The following is a 24,445-nucleotide window of genomic DNA, read 5'->3' as shown; positions in this document are numbered from 1 at the left end:
AGTCACAAAGGCTGGAGACAAATACCACAACAGTTCAACAGACATTTGAAGACTTTAATTCGCCTGGATAAGTCTCGGGGATACCACAGCCTGGCAACCGAACACTGGGAATGCTTCGAGCAGTCAGGGAGACGGGAGGAGCTCGATATGTCTATCACTCACGATCGTTCCGCTCTCGAACTCCGCCCTGAAGGGCATCCTGATCGCTCGGAATCTTTGTGTAACCTTACACTATCTCTTCATACGCGATATGAGCGATGGGCATACATAGAAGATTTAGAAGAGGCTATATTGTTGCACCGAGACGCTCTGGAGCTTCGCCCTGACGGCCATTCTAAGCGTTATGTCCCTCTCGGTAGCCTTGCAAATTCCCTACGTTGTCGATACCAGCAGAACGGAAAGGCGGAGGACCTTGAGGAGGCCATCGAATTACAACGAGCAGGCCTGGAAAGTCTTCCTGATGGACATCCGGATCGTTCCATTTCTCTTAGCAACCTCGGACTTTCCCCTACACAGTCGATACGAACAACACGGAAGGATAGAGGACCTTGAGGAGGCTATCGAACTGCATCGAGACTCACTGAAATTTCGCCCCGAAGGCCATCCTGATCGCGCTATTTCTCTCAGCAACCTTGCAACTTCCGTGCATATTCGATTCTCGCTGTACGGAAGGACTGAGGATTTTGAAGAAGCTATTAGATTGCACAGCGCCGCGCTAGAGCTCCGCCCTGATAGACATCCCGATCGTTCTATTTCCCTTGGCAACCTTGCAACTGCGTTGTGTAATCGATACGAGCAATGCGGGAGGACTGAAGATCTTGAGGAGGCCATTCGACTGAACCAAGCCGCCCTCGAGCTTCACCCGGGAAGCCATCCTCTCCGCGCAAAATCTCTCGGTAGTCTTTCGAGTTGCCTAAGTGCTCGATATAAACAGCATGGGAAGACCGAGGACCTCGAAAGGGCCATTGAGCTAGAACGTACTGCTCTAGAACTTCGCCCCGAAGGCCATCCTCTCCTTCCATCACACTTGGCAACCTCGCAAATTCTCTATGCTCCCGATATAGGCAGCACGGAAGACCTGAAGACCTTGAAGAGGCCATCAAGCTGGAGCAAGCTGCACTGGAGCTTCGCCCTGAAGGTCATCCAGATCGCTCCTTTTCTCTCAACAGCCTTGCGACTTTCCTGTTAACGCAGTACCGACAACATGGAGGGAGTGAGGGTCTTGGGGAGGCCATCAAGCTGCATCGATCTGCTCTGGAGCTTCGCCCGGAGAACCATCCTAGTCGTTCTATTTCTCTCGGCAACCTCGCTAATCCCCTGCACACTAGATACACAGTGCATGGCAGGACCGCGGATCTTGAGGAGGCCATCGAGTTGGGCCGATCTGCTCTGGTGCTTCGCCCCAAAGGCCACCCCCTCCGTTCTACCGCTCTTAGCAACCTTGCAAGTTCTCTGCGCACTCAATGGGAGGTGCGTGGAAGGACCGAAGATCTTGAGGAGGTCGTCGAGTTGGAACGAGCTTCTCTAGCGCTTCTTCAGGAAGGTCATCCTGATCGTTCTGTCACTCTCTGCAACCTCGCATTTTCCCTTCGCACCCAATTTGAGCAGAATGGAAGGATTGCATACCTCGAGGAAGCTATCAAGCTAGATCGGAAGGCTCTGGAACTTTGCTCCGAAGGCCACTATCAATCTAGGTAGCCTTGCAAACTCCCTGCGCGGTCGGTACGAACAGTACGGCAGGCCCGAGGATCTCGAAGAAGTTATCGAGTTGAACCGAGCATCTTTGGAGCTTCGCTCCGGCGGCCATCCCGATCATTCTGTCTCACTTTGCAACCTTGCAAGTTCCTTGTACACACGATACGAGCAGAATGGGAGGACTAAGGGCCTCGAGGAGGCTATCGAGTTGGACCGAACCGCTCTTGAGCTTCTCCCCCAAGGCCACCCTGATCGTTCTATTTCCCTCGGAAACCTTGCGAATTCCCTGCACTCTCGATACAAGCAGTATGGAATGGATGAGGACCTCGAAGAATCCATTGAATTGAATCGAGCTGCACTGGAACTTCGACCCGAAGGCCGCCCTAAACGTCCTTCCTCTCTCAGTAACCTCGCAAATGCCCTGTGCACCCGATATAAACAGCGTGGAAGGGCTGAGGACATTGAGGAGGCTATTGAGTTAGAACGCGCTGCTCTGGAACTACGACCCGAGGGTTATTCTCATCACTCAGCCTGTCTCGCCAACCTTGCAGGTTCACTGCACATACGATATCAACGTTATGGTAGGACGGCAGACATCGAGGAGGCACTCCAGTTGGGACGAGCTGCTCTAAAGCTTCGTCCTGAAGGTCATCCGAGTCGCTCCGTATCACTGTGTAACCTTGCAAACTCTTTATACGCGCAAATTAAACAACAATTACACGCAAACGAATTCGAAGAATGTATGCAATTGCTTGAGCTCGCTACTACTCATAAGTTCTCCAGATTAATGGAGCGCCTCATTGCCGCGCGAACATGGGTTCTACTTGCGCGATTGCACAATCACCCAACCAGCTCAGTAGCTTACAAAGAGATTATCTCGATACTTCAGCATGCTCTCACCATAAATCCGACTCTCCATGAGCAACATGACTTCCTTCTCAGGAGTGGCGATTACAGGATGCTCACCATGGACGAAGCTTCTCTCTCAGTAGAGAAAAACGAATTGAAAACAGCGATAGAGTTGCTTGAGCAAGGAAGAGGTTTACTCTGGTCGCAGTTGCGCGGCTTCAGGACTCCTTTGGATCAACTATCAGGTACGAACAAAGAGCTCGCCGATAGATTCAAGGACGCCAGTACTCGGCTGGAGAATCTGGCAACATCACATGAAGCGTTAATGTCTGGCTCGATCGTGAATCGGGGAAGATCCGTCGCAATAGATGGGCGGACCGAAGGGAAATCATTCGACCAGCTGCTGAAGTTAAAGAGGCAGCTTTCGAATGAGCAAGAGGTTATCATTCACGAGATTCGCCGAGTTGCAGGGTTTGAGAACTTCCTTAGAGCTACGCCATTCATGGCACTGCAGCGGGCAGCTTTGGAGGGTCCAGTCATTGTGGTCAATCACAGCACGTATTGATGTGATGCCCTCATCATTTACTCCAGTGATGACTTATCGATTGACTGTGTCCCGCTGGACGATGAGTTTTATGATGATAGTGTCAGGTTGTGTAACGAGCTCGTGGAAACACGCGAAAGGTTCCACGCTGACTCGCTGGAATATGACGAAAAACTGTGCGAAACAATGGCGATGCTATGGGACAGAGTCGTCTCCAAAGTTGTCATCCAACTGAAGGAGCGCAAGGTTGTCGAAGGAAGTCGCATCTGGTGGTGTCCGACTTTAACATTGTCTGTGCTTCCGTTCCACGCCGCCGGACCGTTTTTGGATGCAGATGGTAACACGAAACATTTATTGGATGATTATGTCTCTTCGTACACTCCGACGCTTGGAGCCCTCATCAATGCACGATTAGACGGCGCCGAGAAAGAACCGACAATACTTGTCATTGGTGACTTGACGGATGATTCCGGACTTGTTTCAGCTAAGCGAGAGATACACAACATCGGAAATAGTGGGATGAAGAACAAAAAGTTACTTATCACCAACGAGCAGAAAGTGTCCCCTGATAGAGTGATCCGAGCCCTTCAGAAAACGACATGGATCCATTTCGTTTGTCACGGACATTTGAGATCAAATCCTTTTAGTTCTTCTTTTGGTCTACCCGGTGGCAGGCTAACGTTACTCGATATTGTCCAACGTAGCCGGAATTCGCATTTCTTTCTGCTTGCCATACCGCAGAACAGCCTCACAATGGTGCGCACGACGAAGTGCTTCACCTTGCGGCGGCGATGCAATTTTCTGGTTTTCGAAGTGTAATTGGCACAATGTGGGCGTTGCTTGATGAGGATGGGCCCGCGTTTGCTAAGACTGTTTATGCGTACATAAACGACTGTGAGGAGGGTGAGGCAAAGTATAAGAGGGCAGCTGGAGGACTTCGTCAAGCGGCTTCGGAGCTGAAAGCGCGGAATGCCATCTCAACTGAACAATGGGTTAATTTCGTGCATATAGGTGCTTGAGTAATGACGCAGTAAGCTCCTCAATGTGTTGTACTACAGTCAAAAATGCCATAATGCAAAATGTGATAATGTATAAATGTAGCAATCTGTCGATCCCCTGGAATGACGCCGCATTTCCATCACGTGGCTCTCTCTCACCTGCATCTTTCTGCCACTAGGCCCACTACTCTGTCTTCACCTCGAGCCCTACGTACCATCTCTATTTTATAATTTATCTTAATCTATTTTTTATTACTATCTCCTTGTCTCTATCAAAATTATGCAACAAAATACACAGACTCCGCTGGACAGGCGACTCTCGCAACAAGCCACTCCCTCCTGTTAATTTGTACAATCACGATCATCATTTTTACCCTAGCAATACCGTTCCACAGCAGGTACGACCACCCTCGAGGATAATGTCAAAATCATACAGGTCATCCAAATAAAACCCGATGGATTCTCCGGTTCCGACTATCTCAGTTGGTACGTCTGCGTTGGACGCTCTACAAGACCTTGATCCCCACCCAAGTCCAAGGTCAAGCCCGCATTTCCCTACCTACGCAAGGCCTCGCCAGCAACACACTCTAAACTATTCGCGTCCACACCCACCAATACAAATTCACGGCGCCCAAGCCCAAGACAAAACTCAAACGCATGTACGGCAGCTCCTCTCCGTAGTCGACTTACTCGCACGACAAGAGCGCGAGGTGTAAGTGAACAGATTCGAGATCTAATACAGTGTGTGTGCGTGCGTTGAGGCGTGGACGGACACAGCAAGGACAACATCACCATGTTCGAGATGGGGTGGTGGTGGAGAGTTCAGGATTGGATGCGGATACGGAGGTGAGCGTTGTGGTCATCGCTGCGGACTGAGTGCTTGCTACAGGCAGCATGGTGCTCTTTTCTGCTAGACCTGCATGCGCATATGACTGCCTGGAGTCTGGTGCTACTTCATAACACACATCTGAGATTGTAGTCTCAGCAATAGACAATATTATATCACATTAGACACAACCTGCAGACCCCTTAGATGGTCGCGAGACGATAAATTCGACACTATGGATGAAGGATGATGTCGAACCTCTTCTACGCATCTTTGCCGGGTGCATCATTGGTGAGCTGGATCTTACATGTAAAGCTCCTATGTCTGAATTTGAAACGCAGAAACAATGGCATTTCACTAAGGCATCGTCCTAATGTCTGCGGCTGTCTTAAAGAGTATCAGTCTACGGAAGTTAATGTTCAAATCATCAGATCAAGCCGAACGAAGTGGTGTCAGAGTTGAGCTCAGGTAAGTATACTGATCATTCACGGCATTCCGCCATATTCATGAATGTGATCTTCCATAGGCTATCACACGTTCCATTGACACTGCTATACTCTTCCCTGACAAAGTTATTTCTATTGCTGTTCCGCCCTCAGGCAGTCGTCGTCGGCTCCTTCTAGTCCCCCTGCTTCGCGCATGCGGAACACAACGGAGTTCACGCGCGAAGGCCGAAGGTGCTTGAAATTCTTGATGACGACAAGCTCGATCGAGAGTGGGTCGTGCGAAACGTCCTCGATGGTATGGCCGCTGGATTCGGCTTGCAAGGTATTTAGAAATGTTCCCTCCACTATACTCACAATAATTCTGACGCCATTGATCGCTGTTTTTTTAAAAAGTTGTGCTGAATATCTAACTGGTGTTTGCGACGATAATCATTTGACTGGGTGTGCTTCATCTTCTGTTTGTTTTATTCTGTATGGGCATAACTGCTTCTCTATTGCATATGTCAAAGATGGGCTGCGAAGACGTTCGTTGCAGCTGCAGTCTCAACGTGAGTGAATAAGGGAGACCTAACGGGAGATGTCTTTCTGGCATATAGCATACTATAATAATACAATTGGATATACTTTCACTTGACAGTTTGCTTTCAGCTAGTGCAATGTTGGGTTCAACGACTCCAGCAAGCGGAGGATTATAAGCTTTTCCCTTGTCAGACGCGGGCTTTAAATTTCTGGTATCTCTCCTCGTCCGAATACTCTTGTGGTAAGCGTGTGTTATGGTATTTGAGCGGTCTCACAGCACGCTTTGAATTTTCTGCTATCTCGGCAGTTTAATACTTAACTCAGATAGGACACCTCACGGCCCAGCCTACATGGGAACGACTACAAAATCCGAATTAATATGATGTTATCAACGGTACCTGACATCTTGTTGGTCACCACATGTATGGAACAAAGTAGCCCCCGTTCTTGATTCTCTGCAGTGATCCGAATCGTCACCTCTAGATCGAAGCAACCACTCTATATACATGTTGATAGATGAAGGTGAAGACTCCATATATACATGATGATCAGTATCTCAATGCCCACTTGTTGTTTACCATCTAAGGGCGGCGAATCTAACACCGCCGCACATATGGATTCTTTGATATTAACAGTGCTCATAAATCAGACCCGGCCTGATTGTGAATGCCGACAAGCTCATATATGTGCAATTGGCTCATACTAATGGATCTTCTCTACGAAGACCCTTCTCAAATGGCCTCCATAGACATTAGTGAGGACGTGCTATTCTTTGTCCATTCGATAACAGCCTTCAAGGTAGTTACAGGTTAGCGGCTATACTTGCTATGTCTGCGTTCAGCTAATCTGATCAATATCTTTTATGGCTAGTCTCTTGTGCAACATTTCACTTGTATTTATACTTGTGAGTCGTGTCACCACTCTCTATAGCTTCGCCTGCCTTATGTCCATAGTCTTACATTTAGATGAAGAGGTCTGTTGTTTACATCACTTGACTATTCCATCTGACACAGTTGTGAATTAGGTTGAATATATATGGGTGTGTTGTTTAACCAGCATGTAATTGTTCTGGACTTGACTCTTTATAGACAAAGTGCTGGACAGCTGGGAAAGTCATGTATCTCCTTGTAAATTTTCCATATTCTGCAGCAACAAGAAGATGTCTTAAATGCTGGAACAGACAAGATATTTTGGATCTCTGTTTCTTATGTACGCTCAGAATCTGGAGATTACGTATTAACGATTTTGAGCATACTTTAGCTTAGCAGCATCAGGTACAACACTCATCGGATGGGATAGTGATCAGTCTATCACTACAATCTACTCTCAGGTAAATTGCTATATTACTGCTTGCTATTGAACTTATACTCTACCAGGATCAGTTTGTTTTTTTATACACTAAAAACCCTTGTGAGTAATGTCAGTGTTTGATCAGATTTGAATGGAAGTTAAAAAACAAATTCTAGATCTGTCTGGTCATTTATATACTGGATTGGGAACTACAATAATACTGCTGGCTGAAGGTGAGCACCTTATTTTTATTATTATAGTATATTTGAATGTGTAATTTCCCTCCAAGCCATTCTCATGATGCGTGTATATGCTTTGTTTGGATGTAAAAGGAGAATGCTGGTTGCATTCTTCTTATTAACATTACTCCTCTTTGGATTCAATATTCTCCAAATCAAATTCGATCTAGGTAAGAAGTTTTATCTATGTTATATATTATACACTAAGATACCTTCCACTGAATTTGCTACTAAAGCTCAGCAGGACAGAGCTCAGCCGTACGGGGAGAGTAGTGAGAATATTTTCGACTCTTTTCAATCTCATGCCACAGTGGCAGACTTTGGCATAGGCGTTGGGAGCCTATTTGAATATCGGATGTCTGGTATTGCATGGGCAGTAACTTCTTTCATCGAGCTGCTCCTATTTCTTCTAGTTATATGGAAAACTGTGCAGCTGAGGAAGTCAAAGCTCCCAACATGCATTTCAAGATGTGGTTCAACAAGGGAACGGGACATCATTATTGTAATGGCAAGAGATTCGACTATATACTTTGCTATGTACGTATTTCCATCTCTACTTTTTCTCGTATTCAATCTTAATTAGCCTTCATTAAGAATATTCTCTGTTTGTCTATTCGGCACCATTATAACATTTATCATTGAAAACACTCAGGTTACTGTGAGTTGGCACTGTGCTCTACATTACATGTACTAGTATGTTAACTTTTCTCCAGGAAGACAATTTATACATATTTTTCCTGTTCAATTTGAACGCATACCTAACAGTCGTGATAACGATCGTGACAATCCTCGCCCCAAAGATGTTCGTCAATCTTCGAGCAGAGTATTACGGTCCAGTCGGGATAATTGCAACGGAGCTTTCTTGGGATTGCCGGAGTGCTGCAATACATTCTAGTTGATAAACAGCCAACAATATTTTGAAGTGAATGACGCATTTGCATTTTCATGTACCTAACTACAAATCCATGGCTGCTCCCGATAGGGGATTGGTATTTGTGTTTGTGGATTTAAAATAAATAAAAATATAGAATGGAATTAATCAGTAGTACTTGTTTTCATTCTTAAGAAAAGCAATCATTTTACACCAGTGCTAGACCTAAGCGTGTCTGCCAGAATAAATTCAACATATAACTCGACCCTATCAACTAAACAATACTAATCAGGATAATCACACCTGGTACAGTGCCAATGTATTTGTGGACACAACAGGCAAGGGTGGATAACCACATAACCAATGTTACATGCCGGCTCACTTGCCATTCATTTGGTCAAATGAGTGTGTATTGTTCTAATGGTCTTGGGGGAAAATTCTGTGCTGTATGTAACTTAGGAGGTTACATGAATTACGGCCCTGGTATACATTCCTCTTCAAATCTTGCATTAAACTATACATTTGATAAACTGATCTTTAGTAGGACTGAGTTTGCTTGGCAGTAGCAAATTAACATTCTCACTCACGATCTCACTGCCAATCTTCTACCTCTGCCATAATAAGCATTCACGGATTTCCGTCACGTGGCTCGTCTCTCAACTGAATCTCTCTGCCACTACTCTCTGTTCACCTCGACCTCCATCTACACCTACGCTCCATTTCTATCTTATAATCTATCTTAATTTATTTCTATTATCCCCTCACGATCTCTCTCGAAATAATGCAGCAAGCGATACACAGACTCCGCTGGACGGGCGACTCTCGTAACAAGCCACTTCCTCTGGTCAACATGCACAGTTACGATCATCATCATTATCCTAGCACTACAACTTTACAGCATGTACGAACACCCTCAAGAATAATGTCCAAGTCAAACAGGTCACCTAAATCAGGCCCGATGGATTCTCCGATTCCGACTATCTCGGTCGATACGTCGGCGTTGGACTCTCCAGAAGAAGAGATGTATTATGCTAAGCAGCAGTTTCTCTCACCTGCGTCAGCGGTGTCTTCTGTGCCCAGTCGACGACATTCGTTCCTTCACCTTGATCCCCATCCAACCCCAAATACAAGCCCGCGTTCCCCCACCTATACGAGGCCTCGCCCGCAATACACTCTCAACTACTCGCACCTACACTCACAGGTCCAGGTTCGTGGAGCCCAAACCCAACCCCAAGCTCAGATTCGAGCACAGCAACTTCTCTCCGTAGCCGACTTCCTCGCGCAACAAGAGCGCGAAATGGCTGCCGAGGTCCAGCGTGTAAGTGCACAGATTCGAGATCTAAGACAGTGTGTACGTGCGTTGAGGCGTGGACGGACACAGCAAGGACAACATCAAGTTCGGGATGGGATGGTGGTGGAGAGTTCAGGTTCGGATGCGGATACGGAGGAGGTGTGCGTTGTGGTCATCACTGCGGTTTGAGTGTTGCAGGTGGCATGATGATGTTCTTTTGGCGTGTTGTCCTCGCAATACGTACGTATTAAACTATAACTACAATCTAAGATGTGCGTCATGAAGTACAGTAGCATCAAGTACGCTGTATACATACTCTTGTAGCATACCAAACACATTTCTATTTACTTATATTGGACCGTGCTGGATATGCACCGTCGCCGCACGACCCGCTGATCACGCGCCCAAAGCAAACCATTTAAATGCATGATCCATGATCACTCCATTAGGCTCTAGTACCACTTCAACTTCAACCTCGATCTCAAGCGCCATCGTTACTGCTCTACTGCACAATGAGTACCAGTACGTTCTCCTCTCCATCCTTCAAAGCCTCGCGATTTGACATGCGTGAACCGTACTCGTTTACCCGCGGATGGCATCGATAATTCAATGATCCAACTTCAACGAACAACGCAGCCGACGACAGCAAAGTAAACACCAGCACGGCTCCGCCTGCTCCACGTCCACATAGGAGACACTCCTCGTTTGACGAAGAGGCTGTTAAGAACCTTGAGAAGCAGCTTGCGAAGAGGCCTGAGAAGAGTGAGCTTGTTGAGAAGAATATCTTGAAAGGTATGTATTTGAGTTTTGAGTGTATGCATCGTTCGAGTCGTCCTTGTTCGTTTCATCCGTCCATATCGTTCTCCAAATGATCGAGGACGATATTCATGCCATCATCTGATTTATGGGTTTGATCTGTGACTAATGGTTTTTATGATAAATGATACAGATGACCGCGTCGCGCCTGCTCTACAGGCTGCTCGTGAACAGCTTGAGAAGTCTAAGCTTCAGGTTAATTAAGTCCTCCTATTACTATAACTATATGGGATTTCAGCTGACGAAGAGATTTTTCTTATAGGACAAACTGGGTCAGGCTCTGCAGCATAGGCCGAAGCCGGAAGAGTTGGTCAAGGAGGGTATCCTTCAACGTACGTTCCCTACTTCATTTATTTACGCTTCTGGTAAACTGACTGGCGTTCTTGCATTTTCATGATGATAGCCGACGAAGTCCCGACTTCTGCATAATCCCTGATTGAACGCAATCAAGCCTCCGATTGACAAGAGGAGACAGGACATTGTATTTGTATCAAGAATATCGAGAGCATGCGATCAAACCCCAATGCCCCCATGTACTTGTAAAATATTCTATTTTCCAATTTTTTTTTGTCATTCAGTCAGTGATATGTATTGTACGAATAAGCAAGAGATTGTTTGGTTTGTACTCACAATAGTAGGGATTAAAGTATAGCTTTTTGTGAGACGTCTCTCCTAATGCTGTCTCATCCTTTCGGCGAATAAATATAACTTCGTCGACTTGATGTTTAATCACGATCTCTCCCTCGGCGTACTCGTTCTCGCATTTGCATAGCGGCTCTTTTCGTACCCTCACCACCAGCCCAACCTCGTCTCGTAAGCCAGTTGACAAGTCTAGGTGTAAACGCAGCTGTCAAACCCACACGAACAGGTAATAACAGCGTCTTGTGGACAGTCCACGCGAGTACGATCATCGCATACAAGCTCTCCTTTCTTCCCAGCCCCAAACCCATCCCACTTCCATAAGGCGGGGCAGTCTCGTATTCCTGTCTACCGGGCTCAGGCGGGGTAGAGTGAATGAGGGATGAGATTTGAGATTTGACGGCATCTGTGACGCGAGCGACGTGTTCTGCGCCGATGAAGTTGATAGCTGCGAAGGAGACTCCGAAGTCGAGGGTTCCGATTATGATGTAGACGCCTAGGGCGTACCAGCCGTAGGTCTTGATTAGGTGTTTGAGGCGTTCGGAGAATGATTTCGCGTCTTTTCCTTCTGAAGCAGAAGCAGAACCAGGATTGGAAGGAGAAGAGGGAGAGGTAGGGGAGCGTGGAGGGGAGGGAGAGTTGGTGCGGAGAGGCGAACAGAAAGAGAACATGCGCCACGGGTAGTAGCGTTGTTGGATGGGGAGTGCGGAACGCTGAGCTATTGCGAGACGAGATGTGAGAGGGAGGAGGGGACGAGAGACGAGTGAGGCTCTTGGGATGAGTGTCCGTAGACCTGGTAGGAGCGGTATTCGTGGCATTGCGACGAGTGGAGGGGAGACGAGTGCACTGGCGGGTCTTGATGATAAAAAGTGCACTGAGTCTGAGTGTCTGTGCTCAGCCGTGTGTTTACGCCTGACGTCGGCTTCCGGGAATTGCGTGACGTGGATCACGTGCACATGGGAAACTGCATCTCGCTCTCTTCTCGATGCGGAATCGACGGGCGACAGCACAGTTACTACTTAGCTCTCTCTCTCCGCCGCTGCTTTCGGGCAGCCCTCTTTCTCTCTCTCCCACAAGCTTCCCAGCTAGCGATGCTACCCCTCACGCTCCTTCTCCTCTCTTCCTCCCTCTTCTCTTCTGCTGTCGGAGCAGAGGACTCGTTCGGCCAAGGATGCTCAGTGAATAACAATCGTCTCCAGGTCGGTACGTACCAGTTCGCAGGCGACTGCGACCCAGAGACTTTCTGCGCTCCCAACAGTACATGTGCATTCAAAGGCTGCAGGAGGGACGTCTTCCCCTTCGGTTACGCTCAAGGTGCAGACCTCCCACCACTCTGCGACCCGACCCAATTCTGTCCAGACGAAGGAGACGCATGTCAAGACTTACTCCCTGTCGACAGCCCTTGCCAACTCAATCGCGACGACGAATGTGTTGGGCCGGATAACTGGAGAGACCTTGCGGATGATAAGTTTGGTTTGAACGTTAATGGCTCGGTTTGCCTTAACTTCCAGTGTATGTGGGCGAATGTTACTGTGGGCTTGCCGTGTAAGGTTGAGAATACGGCGTATATTATTTATGGGGCGAATAACCAGGAATCGATTGATATTGTTTCGCGGTGCGTACAAAAGACGTGGATTCTTGTGTCTCAGGCTAATTTTGTGTGGATGGGATATAGGAGCAACTGTGCGAAGGACCTTTACTGCGACTCTCAGCAACTGGTTTGCATAGAAAAGAAGGCAGCAGGCGCAAGCTGTGACGCCGACAAAGAGTATGTCACTCTCCCTTCTTCCTCATTTTAATATCAAACACACCCTAACGAACGCGATTTGCATAGATGCCAATCCATGAATTGCCTCCCGAATCAAACATGCGGAGAAGAAATCGACGCTGCTGCGCACGTCGGAACGTGGGTATATATCGTCGTGGGGATCGGTATCTTCGGGGGTATGTTCGGCACTTTGATTGCCTTGTTCTTCTTGCATGGAAAACAACGTGATCGGGAACGAGAGAAGAGGCTTCAGTATTGGAGGGAACAGGTGATTCTTCCTTCATTCTTTTCATTCCTTCCGTCATCAAATTTGGTTTGTTGTGGATTTCTAACTGCTGCTGTTATTCGCTTCGCTTCTGTGTAGAATGCTTTCCGTCAAAACATCCTTCAAATGCGAGACACCGCGCGCGCTTCACTTCTTTCCCTACCCATGGGCGGTGGACTTAATACGAATGGTACAAACAGTAATCGGAGTACGCTGTATAGTCGAGACGGCGGGTTCGGACCAGATGATTCGAATTACCCAATCTTACCGCAACAAGGCGCGAAGGGAAGTGGGTTGAGGTATCAGCAATATGCTGCTGAGAGTTCTGAGGTGGATAGTTATGATGGAGGTTATATGCATGAGCCATCACAGCAAGAGGGGATGAGGTATCGGAGTGGGCAGGCGTTTTAGAAGTTATTTATAGTTGTGCGGTTGGAGACTTGGATGGACTATGACAGATGAACTCTCTCTCTCCGATCCTTCATTTTGAAATTTTTACTTTGCTTTCGGTTTTCTTTAGCATCTAGTACGACGATATCCTGACCATCTTTCACTTTCACTGTCGCTGTCTTGTCACATAGTAGAGCTCTAATCGCAGCGCCACTGTAAGATCAAAATTTAAATTACGGGATGAATTGAGTTACGGCTCTAAATAGTAAACTAAACCCTGGCGAGAAACTAAAAAGCTGACGTAATTGAGGAATGACGAAAGCACGCATGCTCCAACCCCGATACAGGTCTGGGCTCAGTCTTCGCTGTCCTCACGCTCCTCCTGCCTGGGCAATTTTAACTTTTATTTATTCCTTCGCTCTGACCTTCTCGTGCTCGTCTGCTTAAGGGCAACTACTGTCTAGCATTCTGCACGACGACGTACGCGGGATGTCGCTCCTAGTACCGTCGAGTTCAAGCACGATACACGAACCCTTACCGTCGCTGCCACCTTCTCCTACGGAAGAAGAAGATTTGGGTGGAGCGTCTTTATGGAGGGATGATGGAGAGGAGGAGGCACTCAGACATCATAGTGTGAAGGGCAAGGAACGGGCACGGGAGATATCACTTGACGAGAACGAAATGGATAGTTCGAGTACGAGTGAGGATACACTTGCCGTTGGTGTTGGTGGAGGTGGTGGGTACCCGCCGACGAAAGGGGAGGAAGAGGAGGCGAGGAGGGTTGAAGAGGTGCGTTTGCTTCCTCTCATACTTCACTTCAATTAGCGAGTTGCTAATTTGATGTATTGTTGAATTTGTGGGGTGTGGATGTGTGTGTTGTAGAACTTGAGACGACTGGAACACGCCGAACGTCAACGCCGAAAAGCAGCTCGGGAGAGTGCAGCCTTTGTTGCACCGAGTAGCGTCGTCAATGACGTTTCTCGACGTGCGAGCTCACTTTTATCCAACAAACTACGGAATACTAGTAGTTCTAGCCCGAACAAACTTAAAAGCAAGAGTAATAGTCTGGACAGTACAGGTTCGTCACGACGAACTGTAGTGCATGCGCAACTCGGGCAAAGTTCGGATGACGCGCTACCGTTGAGCGAGTTCAATGGTGGTGGTTCGAGTAATATGCTTGTGTCGCCTGCTACGTCGAAGCCGCCTTCACCGACTGGGCAGAATCATGGTACTAATAGTAAGGAGAACGGTGTGTTGGGTGTACCGACCATTGTGGAGAATCCATTCGAGCCTCCTGACTCTGCTACTCCGTTACGAGGATTTCCTCCAGACGACGAGGACGAAAGAGATGGAGATGGGATGGAGTCGAGCGCTGTGATGCGTCCTTCTTCACCACCACCTGCTTTTCCGCCTGGCTTAGATCCACCGGATAGTGCTTCACCGTTTAACGAACCGGGAGCGCGACCACCGGATCGACCGACGCTTCAAGCGACTTCATCATTCTCCTCTCATCCGAACTTACAATCATCGCAAATACACCATCCACTGGGTCCACCACCGCGACCTCTTGACTTACCTCCACCAAAGACACCACCTCCGCGAACGGATGTGGATGGTACGCCTGTGGTGACGGTGCCGCCGAAACGTCTTCCTGTGCCTGTGCCTTCGGCTACGCGTCGTGGGGATGTAAACAATAGAAATGGTCAGATGAGGGATCAGATGGGCTCGGAGCAGCTGGAAGAGCAAGAAGAACATCGGTGGTGGACGGATTGGTTGTGTGGGTGTCGAGAGGAGAAGGATAGGGATAATGTTCGTGATTTTCTTTCTCTTTTCGTTTCTTGGGTTTTAGATGGTTTGGTTTGCTCATTGATCTTATGTTTTGTTTTGATGTTCAGGCTGGTCGAACGAACCCGTTCGAATAAGACGAAATTATTATATTCGTTTCGTGTTCGCCTTGTAGCTTTCCGGACACTTCAGTGCTACTTACCCCTGTATGAACTCGAATTTGGACGTACTGCGACCGGCTCTACCTCCTATTCCTATTTCTATTTCCACGTCCAAGCTCCACCTGAAGTCTGACCCCGAGCCGTGTGTGTACGCAATACCTATTCCTATTTCTTCGGGGATTCGAAGCACGACTCCAACACCTCTATTCCCACTCCCATTCCCACTCCTCTCTGGTAGGCATTTACTCGCCGTGCTCCCCACCCAGTCTTCGCTCCCTCTTCGAACCACATATCACATTCATGTTCTGTTCTTTTTTTAACCTTTACCTTTACCCATTCGGACTTTGTGCCCAAGGACAATTATAGCTTTTTAGCTGAGCTACTAGTATCAATATCTTCCTTTATGATGAACTGTCTCTCTCTCTCTCTCTCATGCAATACATGTGAAAACGAACAGCAAACACCATCTGTGATCTTTCGTGTTTTTCATTCATTCATTTATGTTCTTTCTTAGTCAGTGTTGCCCCCCCCCCTGCTTTGTGACTTTTCAACAATTGAGTTTCGGGTTCTGGCTTCACCTTTTTTTTTTCTTTCTTTCTTTCTTCATTATATATTGTAGAAATACCCATCTGTCCCCTTATCATAATTTCTTTCTGTTGAACTTGGGGCACTGTCGTGTGTGTTAGTATTACGTTTGACAATTGACTAGAGTGTTTGTGAACGACTGTTTGCAACTTGTTTGTGGTGTGTTTTCGTGGATGAGGAAAATAATGTTAATGTTGTTAACGTCATTTTTATTAGTGGGTAAGTCAATACCAACAAGTAAATGATGCAAAAGCAGCTGGGTGAGTACCATTGTTATTTGTGATAGTAATGCTTATTATTTATTGTATCTACAGAGAAATCGGATTTAGGCTATTTCTATCTTGTTTTGATTTTGAATTCAAGTTGCTGATCTATGTTTTCTGGAATAGTGATAGTATTATGATTTCCGTGTTTTCAGGCCCCATTGGATTGTTGGACTGTTCTAACTGGAACGTATTGCAAAATTAATATGTTGTTAAGTTCGATGTGTTCCTGTGTGTAATATTAATGTGCGTTGTGCTGCTGCGCAGCAGCACCTTAAGGACTTCACGGCTCCCGTGGGCGTTCTCCACGCATACAATAACAGCTTTATTAATTTATATTAAGGCAACCTAAGAAGAAATCTTACTCCAGTCGAATCTCAGTCTCGCTTTTCTTTCAACTCACTCGAAACACAAGCTTGCGGAAGGCAGAGTATGCATAGGGGAGAAGGGGGACTGTCCATTCGAGGTCTCAGCAAATCCAGAGCAGTAGTAGCGAATATACCTGTACACAAACTCATAAACAAACCCAGATGCCATATGGTTTCGTCGCAGATCCACAAATGGATGGAAAGGGGGAGGGGGTTCAGTGTGGTAATGATGTTGTGGGTGAAAAGGATAGGAGGCAAGAAAGAATTAAAACAATGTCAACCAGCGTCACGAAAAACGATGATGACGAAATAAGAAAATGAAGGAAAATAAAGAAAAGTAAAGGGTGAAAAAAGCTTTATATCCAATAAAACGACGAAATAAAAAGAACGTAAACACAATTCCAACGACTTACACCCATTAAAATACTCTAAAAACCAAGCCCAAAAAGGCAAAGAGAGGACGAGCGGCCAAGAGGGAAAGGGGCCTAGGTAAGGGTCGCATAGCAGGGGAATGAAACAACACCGCAACGCAACACGACGGAACAAAAGGAAAGGAAGACGCTCATCTCATCTCTCATTTATAGCAACCAGTTGCCATAGCCATCAAAAAATGCAGTAAGTTAGTAAGTGAACCCGGTAAGCTAACGCCAACTGTCTCCCTATTCATTCCCATTCAGTATTCAGTTGTCAAGTTGTGCGCGGTTATATATGAGCGATGAGGTGGGAAGTGAAGAAAACGGAGGGAGGAATGATGAATGATGAGAAGAAAGATTCGCGAAGAAGAAAGGGATTGGAGAGGAAACCCGTTTGGTCCCGAATCGGATCAGCGTTATTTGGAATTATGCACCGCGTTGACTGGGAAATTGGGAATATGGGAAGAATAGAAGTCGTGGTTAGAGATTACGCCTCGTTACGATGGAAAAGGGAATTTAGACACGTACGCCATGCCACCATATCCCATAGCTTGGCCTGATTCAGCTAGTTTCCTCTGCCTAAATGCCTGTATTAAAGAAAAAGGTTCAAAAAATCATCAATATAAGAAAAAAAGACTATGCCAAGACAAATCAAAAAAGCGCACTTTTCGGTACTTCGTGCGTTCATAGGTTACCAACGCTACAACAATGAGCGCTATCACCGAGATACCAGCGAATACGCCCAGTCCGATGGGAAGGACAGATAATTTCTTTCCGGGAATCGCGAAAGGAGTCGCTGAGGCGCTGGCGGATTGAGAAGAGTTCTCAGCGGCAGCAGTTCCAGACTGTGTTGCCGAGTCAGCGGTCCCAGACGCTGCGCCTCCAACCGTCACGCTTGAACTTGTTGTCGCAACTGTAGTCGCTTGGTCTGCCGCAGAAGAGGTCGAAGACGCTGCTGAAGAGACTGCGACAGAGCTAGTCGACACATTGCCGATGGCGGAATCCGTACTCGAAGCTGCAGCAGTGCTCGAACTAGCGGCGTCAGTTGAGGCGGTGGTGCTGCCAGAGTTGTCTGCTGCCGAAGTAGCGGCTGCAGATGGAGACACACTGGATACAGGCTACATACATAGAATACAAGTGAATTTGTGAGATCTTGAGAACCTCCTGTTTGGAAAACAAATGGATGGAGCTTACATTCACCGATACGGGAGAATTGGCCGTTGCAGAAGACGTCGCTGCAGCATCGGTGGAACTTGATGATACAGAGGCTGTATCAGTGCTTGTCGATGACGCAGCAGTGTCTGTAGAGGTTGATGAGGAGCTAGAAGCGTCAGCTGTGCTAGACGTAGACGATGACGAAGAGCTGGATGCTGTGGTCGACGAGCCACTCGAGCTGCCAGACGAGCCGGAATTCGACGATGTGACCACACACTGCTTGACCTCAATCACCTGCGCTGAGCCGTCCGAACCAGTGGTCGGCGTCAGCGTGATCGTACACGTCTCAGTAACAACGCCATTCGGTCTGCAAGGGCACAAACAAATGAGGTCAGAATCTATCCACATCGACAAGATCCCTGTACGCTACGCACGTATTTTGCGTCGTCACCGTCTGCACCTTCTGCGATCCGTCTTGTCTCTCTACAAGATCCACCACATCACGCTCGGCAAAGCTCAACCCATGCGGCAGCGATTGCACTGGGACGGCGAGGAAGAAGGAGAAAAGGAGAAAGAGAGCAGGTTGCATTTACAACAGATAATTGCAAGGGTTGGGCGTTACGGCAGGGCTTGTTAAGAAAGGAAGGGCGCTGGAGACCTGCTCCTAGTGAGCACGTCTAGTTGGACTGTGCTCTGCGGTGGCTTTGGTATAAAAGAAAGAGGGAGAAGGAGCCACCTGGGCAAGTGGAAGACGAAATGGTGGGAGGACGCGAGAATCTGGCCCGTGACAACTGGCAATCGAGAGCAGACAGTCGAAGAGCAACTCTCGTCTCAAAACGGATGTGCGCAACCGTAGCGGCTCTGCTGTGGGAACCGCGCGGCGGCCGGCAACAATGAAATGATGGGCTCTGGCAACTCCTGCTATTCCGTAGCAACGCACGCTCGCAGTCACTCAGTATCAATTGCGACGTCCCCGTAATCATGAGAATTTGTATATCATCACCCATTCATTTCTCTCCTCGCCAGACGGCGTTTCTTCTGACATTTAACACGTCAAGAAACTGCAAACATAGCCAGGTAGTAGTAGTCTAGAATACAACAAGCCCCTTCAGCATATCATGCTCATTCAACAATGCTTGGGAGCTCGGCATCTTCTGCCAGCATGCTGCCGAGTGTGTGGCCCCAGGCGATCAAGCCACGCTGATTATAGCCTGTGCAACAGCTGATGCGCGAGCAAGACATATCTTGATGTTACTCTCTCCCGCTCTAAGCGCTGCCTACATCAATATCAAATTCCCCACGTCTATCCTTGAGGCACAGCTGTCCTATCTTTAATGAAAGGCAAACAGTCGAAGTCTCGAACCTGGGCGGGACGTCCTTACACCGATAATCCGGCAGGAACGTTCGCCTCATCGCATGCCATGTTCCACGGCCTTGTACGCCTTGCCGTCCCGAATCCTTCTCCTAATGCGGAACTGGTCGGTAGCGAAGCTGATCACCCGTGCCACCGAAGCGGTTCCCCACCTTTCAAACGTCACCGAAAGCAACACATTCACAGCGACTGCCGCTATCAAAATAGATCGTCCGGAAAACGGAATAACCATGAGCTCCAGAAGAACCAAAAGTGGCTGCGGAGGATAAAGAGTGAGCCAGACGTTGATCAACGCGATCACTGACATTGCCAGCATAAATAAGCCTACGTCACTCGTCGTCAGAAGCTGAAGTCAAGTCCGATTCTCTTAACTCACCATTCGTCCACATTGGTTTCCGATACGGCGGTCCAATGCTGAATACCGCTGCGACAAGTATGTACTGGAAACACGACACCAGGAACAGCACCGTATTCTCGTAATTTAGGGCCTGCAATTTGTCATGACCGGGAGTCGGCTGGCTCTTGACCGGCGGAGTATACCTGAGTTCCAGAAGACGTCAGTGGTGCAGTCTACACGAACTGTCATAATCGGGGCCCACCAGCTCTGCGATTTCACCCAGATAAAGGTCCAAATCTGAACTGCACTTGTAATAATAATCTGGCCAATTATACTAGTAAGGACCTTCTTTGATACGAGACTCGCAGTTGGCCGCTTCGGGTGAATCTGAGGGTACGGAAGTGTCCGGCCCACTTGAGAAAATTAAGCAAGTTTCAGAGATAAGACCGGTAGGAGATTCGGTGGACTTACTGGTCACGGCTATCGGGATAATGATAAACAAGTCTATGTAAAGGAACTTCGGAAGGGTTTGAAATGAGAGACTGCTCTGGCCCGAGACAATGTAATTGACAGGCCTCACCTGAAAGTCGCCGAGAGATGAAGCAAAGGAGTAAAGCAGAGTGATCGTCGTGAACTGAATAAGAGAATACAAGGCCCTAAATGACAACATTTTGCATTTCAATTAAACGTCAACCTGAACTCATGGCCAGCAAACTTACATGTACTTGAAGCAACTAAAGCTCGTTACCAGTGCAGCACGACCTTCCTTAATCACCTCGAGTACGCAGCTGATGTCTGGTGTTCGGCTTGTAAAGGGGGCAGCAACTGAAGCTTCGGCCTCGGAAAGGGACAATCCTACATCTGCTGCCTTCAAGGCGGCACAGTCGTTCGCCCCATCACCACACATAAGGACAGTATAACCAAGTCCATGAAGACGCTCCACAACTTCGTTCTTTTCGTCCGGAGACATTCTTGCAAATACTTGAGTCTTGACAAGCATCTAAGATAGCAAACGTTCATAAGAGATACTGCAAAGGAAGTTTCCACAACTCACTCGCTGCACAGTCTCCAGAGGAGCGTAATTTATCATCCAACGGAAGACATCGCCCGTGAGCGCAATAGTATAGTCGTGGAAAGATATCTCGTCGGCAGATTCCACTGTATGATGCGGAGGCGGATCCAAGGGCTTCAAGCTGTAGTCGCTTAAAGTCCACAGTGGATCATCCATACATGGCCATACGAGTTTCGCCAAAGGCGCTGACGGGTTTCCTTCCACAAAGACAGGGCTAAAGACATGCGCAGTTTGATTGATAAGCCCACATTCCCGGGCGACGCTCACAGCGGTCAACGGATTATCGCCTGTGATCATTCTGCAAGCCATATGCGCTGCCCGCAGTGCCTGTATTGCTGGAGTAGTTCCTGGCTTTATTTTATTTTCAAATATAACAAGACCAAGGAACCGAAGGCCCGACTCCGCCTGCTCCCGCTTGAGCCGCTGAGCTTTCAGCCAAGAGAGCCCTTCGATACTCTTTCCCGCCATGGCTATGACACGATACCCACGCTTTGTATAGTATGACAGTAGATCTTCGTAATCATTCGGGACTAGACATTTCGGTCAGACGTTGCCTATCAGAGGAACACGACCATACTTACAAGAATCCCTTTCGCAGATGTCATGCATGACCTCTGGCGCGCCCTTGACATAAATTTCCATGCTGGTACTCTTCAGTCTTTTGACCACGACGCTCATACGACGCAACGACGATACAAACTCGAAGGTGCGAATCACCCCGAGTTCGAGGAAGTGGGGGCGCTAAGAAAATTGATCAATTAATTGTCGGACTGAAGTTCAGAATATGTTAACCTTTGCGCCTCCTTTTAGGGCATCTTCGACTCGAAAGGCACCACTACCAGGAGGTCGAACAATGTTCTGAACTAGCGCCGCCGCAGATCTTGAACCACTTGCTTTGTCTTTGATGACGCCTGTACCTGCAACTTGACCCTCTTCTAGAGTCCATTGCGTAAAGTTGAACATCTTTACATCAAGCGGATCACCAATTGTTTCGCCGTCAACGACTTGAAGCATATGGCATGTCGTAAGAGCATGCAGGAATGAAGCTTTCCCCGCGCCAGCCTCGGAAGGTAAGTCATGTATATCCTCGATGAGTTCACCGAATTGATGAACGTTTCTTTCCATCGCTCGAACTCCCAATATGTCCAGGCCATCCTCGGTAAGTGTGCCTGTTTTATCGAAGCAACAGACATTGACCTTCCCGCTCACGTTAATTCGGTTTGGGGAAATGCAGAATATGCCAGACTTCCGTAGTCGGCTAAGAGCGAAGCTCGTACCAATGGAAAGGGTCGCGGGAAGTGCGGGTGGAACGACGACTGTGATTAGGTCTAGCGCTCGAACCAAGATCGTATGCCAGGGTATCTAAAGAAATGTCAGCCCTGTCCACTCTGTGGATTTGCTTGGCACTCACTCCAAGACGGACAAACTGTACAGCAGAGATTAGAAATCCAAAACCAGCGATACCAGCGAGTACACCAATAAATCGCATAGAATCTCTATAGAAAGCAAAGCCAAGAGGTTTCGGGAAAAGCATAGATCGAACTAAAGATCCTTTCGTTGTGGTGAAGCCTGACAGTGGACAGTGATGAGCCGCCAGAATGTCCAGAATTAAGTATACTTACCAGTACGGACGACAAGAGCTATGGGTGGTCCTCCAGTATTGCCGCTGGCTGTCATGGCACCCCTCAAACGGACGACACGAGTTCCGGCGTATAAGAAACTCTTAGTATTGTCAATAGTGGTATCAGAATTATCCTTCCACTTCGCCAGTTCGACGTCTTTAATTGGAGATTTGCTAACAGGAACGCTCTCCCCGGTCAACATACTTTCGTTGACGATCGCGTCTCCCGATAGAAGGAACATATCCGCAGGAAATATAGAAAGAGTGGGTTCCGTGAGTGAAACGACGTCTCCGGGGACAAGGTCAGTCGAGTCTCTTATCTGCCCTGCGTTAAGGTCAAAAGCGATATCGATAAGCATAATGAGCAACACAACTTACATCGCCCACTGCTGTAAACGTGAATGGGACATGAAAAGCGTGACATTTCCCTCATGCGTGTTAGAGTCTTCGAACAGAATAATCAATGCGAAGTGACAAGGATTCAAGCACAATACACGAACCCTTTTCGTGTCTATGAGTGTGCTTATGATACTTGAGAATGAGATAAGAGCGATGCAGAATGCGTAATAGTAATAGTCGTCCATTGACCACAAGATAATACTAGCAATTTGGAATACGTAAAACGGATGGATAATCTGCGAATGGTCGTCATTTACCAATTCACAGAGCAGCGACAGAAGGTATTTTACCTCTTCTATTAGTAGAGACGATGCAGATTTTTCCTCTATGTCAATCATATTAGGTCCGAAGAGCATTAGGCGTTGTTCGTGTTCAGAATCTTCGAGACCTTTTTGTACGGCTGGTATACCTGTCCAGGAAGGATCTCGCCAGTCACTGCGGTTACAGTAAGCGATCGATTGGCTCACGTCTTTGCATTGACTTACCTGACCGCGGAAAACAACCCTGTTCTAATATCAAGTGCAAACCTCAGATAACGATAGTCAACCACCTTCAAGGTCGACAGTACTTCAGGCTCCTTGCCATTGGAGTCTGTGGTGCTATCTAACCCCGTCTTTGTCGAAAACACCGTTGAAGGAGCAAAAGGATAATCCAAGGTCTTAACCGTAAATAGTGATATATCCCTGAAAGGCGTCTTGGAAAGAAAGATGAGATAGGACTTCCATGCGATAAAACTGATGAAGTACCTCTACGACAATGAACCCATTCTGACTGTCCTTAAATGCTCTTTCTCGCGCCACCCATCGAAGCCAAAATCGAGGGAACCAGTGTCCGAGAAGCCCGAGCAGGCCAAACGTAAGGATACAGCCGATCCTCCATACCCACTTTCGCCATAAAATCGTTTCATAACCGATGAACAGTACAGTTATATCTTCATCCTGCATAAAGATACGTTGCCGGCTCGGTGGACCGGGAGGTGGAGGTTCTGAAGGTTCAAACACGACGTCCATTTCTATCCTGGTATCGCCAAATATAGGATCGAGCGCCATGTTAGGCAGTGAGCCGGAGGGAGAGGGGGGTAAGGACCCGTAGTCAGCATCGCTGCCGTCCGCTAGGTCGGATTCGCCGCGCCCACGACCTAACAACTCGTCCTCGGATGACTCGTCTTCCTCTTCAGAGGTATAGCCCCAACGTTCTTCATCGTCGTCTGACGCGATAACACTCTCGGATACAATTGAAGATGGACGCGAACCACGACGCGGCTTTCGCGACCGACGGCTAGACACACCGGATCGCAAAGACAGTGAATGACGGCGGCTGGACGTCTCCTGGTCTTTCGGGGCATGTGATCTTCCTCTAAACATATGTGCTAGACTGTCCAGTACAGATGGACGTGCGACGTCTGGAGATGTAGAAGGCCGCCTCCGACGTCGTATTAATCCAACGTCCCCATCCTCCACGACCTCCT

General features: G+C 47.7%; 9 protein-coding genes across 9 annotated transcripts; 6 read left to right on the top strand and 3 right to left on the bottom strand.

Moving 5' to 3' along the window:
* Window positions 1-147: 147 nt before the first annotated feature.
* Window positions 148-4,148, top strand: FOMMEDRAFT_168081 (TPR-like protein; the record flags this gene model as incomplete). Its single annotated transcript, XM_007266639.1, has 6 exons — window positions 148-475; window positions 543-1,138; window positions 1,195-1,694; window positions 1,741-3,102; window positions 3,136-3,700; window positions 3,793-4,148. The coding sequence occupies 6 exons, from the start codon at window positions 148-150 to the stop codon at window positions 4,105-4,107; spliced, it is 3,666 nt and encodes a 1,221-aa protein (XP_007266701.1). The 3' UTR covers window positions 4,108-4,148.
* Window positions 4,149-4,541: 393 nt separating this feature from the next.
* Window positions 4,542-5,768, top strand: FOMMEDRAFT_156347 (uncharacterized protein; the record flags this gene model as incomplete). Its single annotated transcript, XM_007266638.1, has 8 exons — window positions 4,542-4,798; window positions 4,848-4,932; window positions 4,976-5,032; window positions 5,098-5,203; window positions 5,275-5,380; window positions 5,439-5,448; window positions 5,536-5,680; window positions 5,752-5,768. 8 exons carry the CDS (start codon window positions 4,542-4,544, stop codon window positions 5,766-5,768), a joined length of 783 nt encoding a protein of 260 aa, XP_007266700.1.
* Window positions 5,769-9,127: 3,359 nt separating this feature from the next.
* On the top strand, window positions 9,128-9,757 carry FOMMEDRAFT_134143 (uncharacterized protein; the record flags this gene model as incomplete). The annotated part of the gene is made up of 2 exons (XM_007266637.1): window positions 9,128-9,628; window positions 9,659-9,757. 2 exons carry the CDS (start codon window positions 9,128-9,130, stop codon window positions 9,755-9,757), a joined length of 600 nt encoding a protein of 199 aa, XP_007266699.1.
* Window positions 9,758-10,260: 503 nt separating this feature from the next.
* On the top strand, window positions 10,261-10,712 carry FOMMEDRAFT_44663 (uncharacterized protein; the record flags this gene model as incomplete). Its single annotated transcript, XM_007266636.1, has 3 exons — window positions 10,261-10,360; window positions 10,518-10,579; window positions 10,647-10,712. Coding segments are annotated over 3 exons (228 nt in total), but the record flags the coding sequence as incomplete, so codon positions are not given.
* Window positions 10,713-11,814, bottom strand: FOMMEDRAFT_123113 (uncharacterized protein). Its single transcript, XM_007266635.1, has 2 exons — window positions 11,015-11,814; window positions 10,713-10,933 (listed from the first exon to the last, which is right to left on the bottom strand). The coding sequence occupies exon 1, from the start codon at window positions 11,692-11,694 to the stop codon at window positions 11,110-11,112; it is 585 nt and encodes a 194-aa protein (XP_007266697.1). The 5' UTR covers window positions 11,695-11,814; the 3' UTR covers window positions 10,713-10,933; window positions 11,015-11,109.
* A 243-nt stretch (window positions 11,815-12,057) lies between these two features.
* FOMMEDRAFT_123111 (uncharacterized protein) lies at window positions 12,058-13,666 on the top strand. Its single transcript, XM_007266634.1, has 4 exons — window positions 12,058-12,638; window positions 12,699-12,791; window positions 12,858-13,059; window positions 13,156-13,666. Exons 1-4 carry the CDS (start codon window positions 12,115-12,117, stop codon window positions 13,465-13,467), a joined length of 1,131 nt encoding a protein of 376 aa, XP_007266696.1. The 5' UTR covers window positions 12,058-12,114; the 3' UTR covers window positions 13,468-13,666.
* Window positions 13,667-13,810: 144 nt separating this feature from the next.
* On the top strand, window positions 13,811-15,702 carry FOMMEDRAFT_20161 (uncharacterized protein). The gene is made up of 3 exons (XM_007266633.1): window positions 13,811-14,235; window positions 14,329-15,255; window positions 15,342-15,702. The coding sequence occupies exons 1-3, from the start codon at window positions 13,936-13,938 to the stop codon at window positions 15,366-15,368; spliced, it is 1,254 nt and encodes a 417-aa protein (XP_007266695.1). The 5' UTR covers window positions 13,811-13,935; the 3' UTR covers window positions 15,369-15,702.
* Window positions 15,703-16,683: 981 nt separating this feature from the next.
* On the bottom strand, window positions 16,684-18,984 carry FOMMEDRAFT_140768 (uncharacterized protein). Its single transcript, XM_007266632.1, has 5 exons — window positions 18,611-18,984; window positions 18,216-18,543; window positions 17,687-18,139; window positions 17,550-17,608; window positions 16,684-17,463 (listed from the first exon to the last, which is right to left on the bottom strand). The coding sequence occupies exons 1-5, from the start codon at window positions 18,763-18,765 to the stop codon at window positions 17,448-17,450; spliced, it is 1,011 nt and encodes a 336-aa protein (XP_007266694.1). The 5' UTR covers window positions 18,766-18,984; the 3' UTR covers window positions 16,684-17,447.
* Window positions 18,985-19,585: 601 nt separating this feature from the next.
* Window positions 19,586-23,987, bottom strand: FOMMEDRAFT_86297 (Ca-transporting ATPase; the record flags this gene model as incomplete). Its single annotated transcript, XM_007266631.1, has 16 exons — window positions 19,586-19,872; window positions 19,925-20,088; window positions 20,148-20,298; window positions 20,357-20,402; window positions 20,466-20,541; window positions 20,605-20,885; window positions 20,940-21,487; window positions 21,539-21,698; window positions 21,750-22,319; window positions 22,369-22,526; window positions 22,580-22,903; window positions 22,957-23,023; window positions 23,079-23,213; window positions 23,268-23,412; window positions 23,463-23,671; window positions 23,724-23,987. 16 exons carry the CDS (start codon window positions 23,985-23,987, stop codon window positions 19,586-19,588), a joined length of 3,585 nt encoding a protein of 1,194 aa, XP_007266693.1.
* Between the last annotated feature and the right edge of the window lie 458 nt (window positions 23,988-24,445).

The sequence above is a fragment of the Fomitiporia mediterranea genome (assembly GCF_000271605.1).
Source record: "Fomitiporia mediterranea MF3/22 unplaced genomic scaffold FOMMEscaffold_6, whole genome shotgun sequence".
Lineage (NCBI taxonomy): Eukaryota > Fungi > Basidiomycota > Agaricomycetes > Hymenochaetales > Hymenochaetaceae > Fomitiporia > Fomitiporia mediterranea.
Note: the sequence above shows the minus strand (reverse complement) of the source record. Positions and strands in the feature narration are given on the sequence as shown.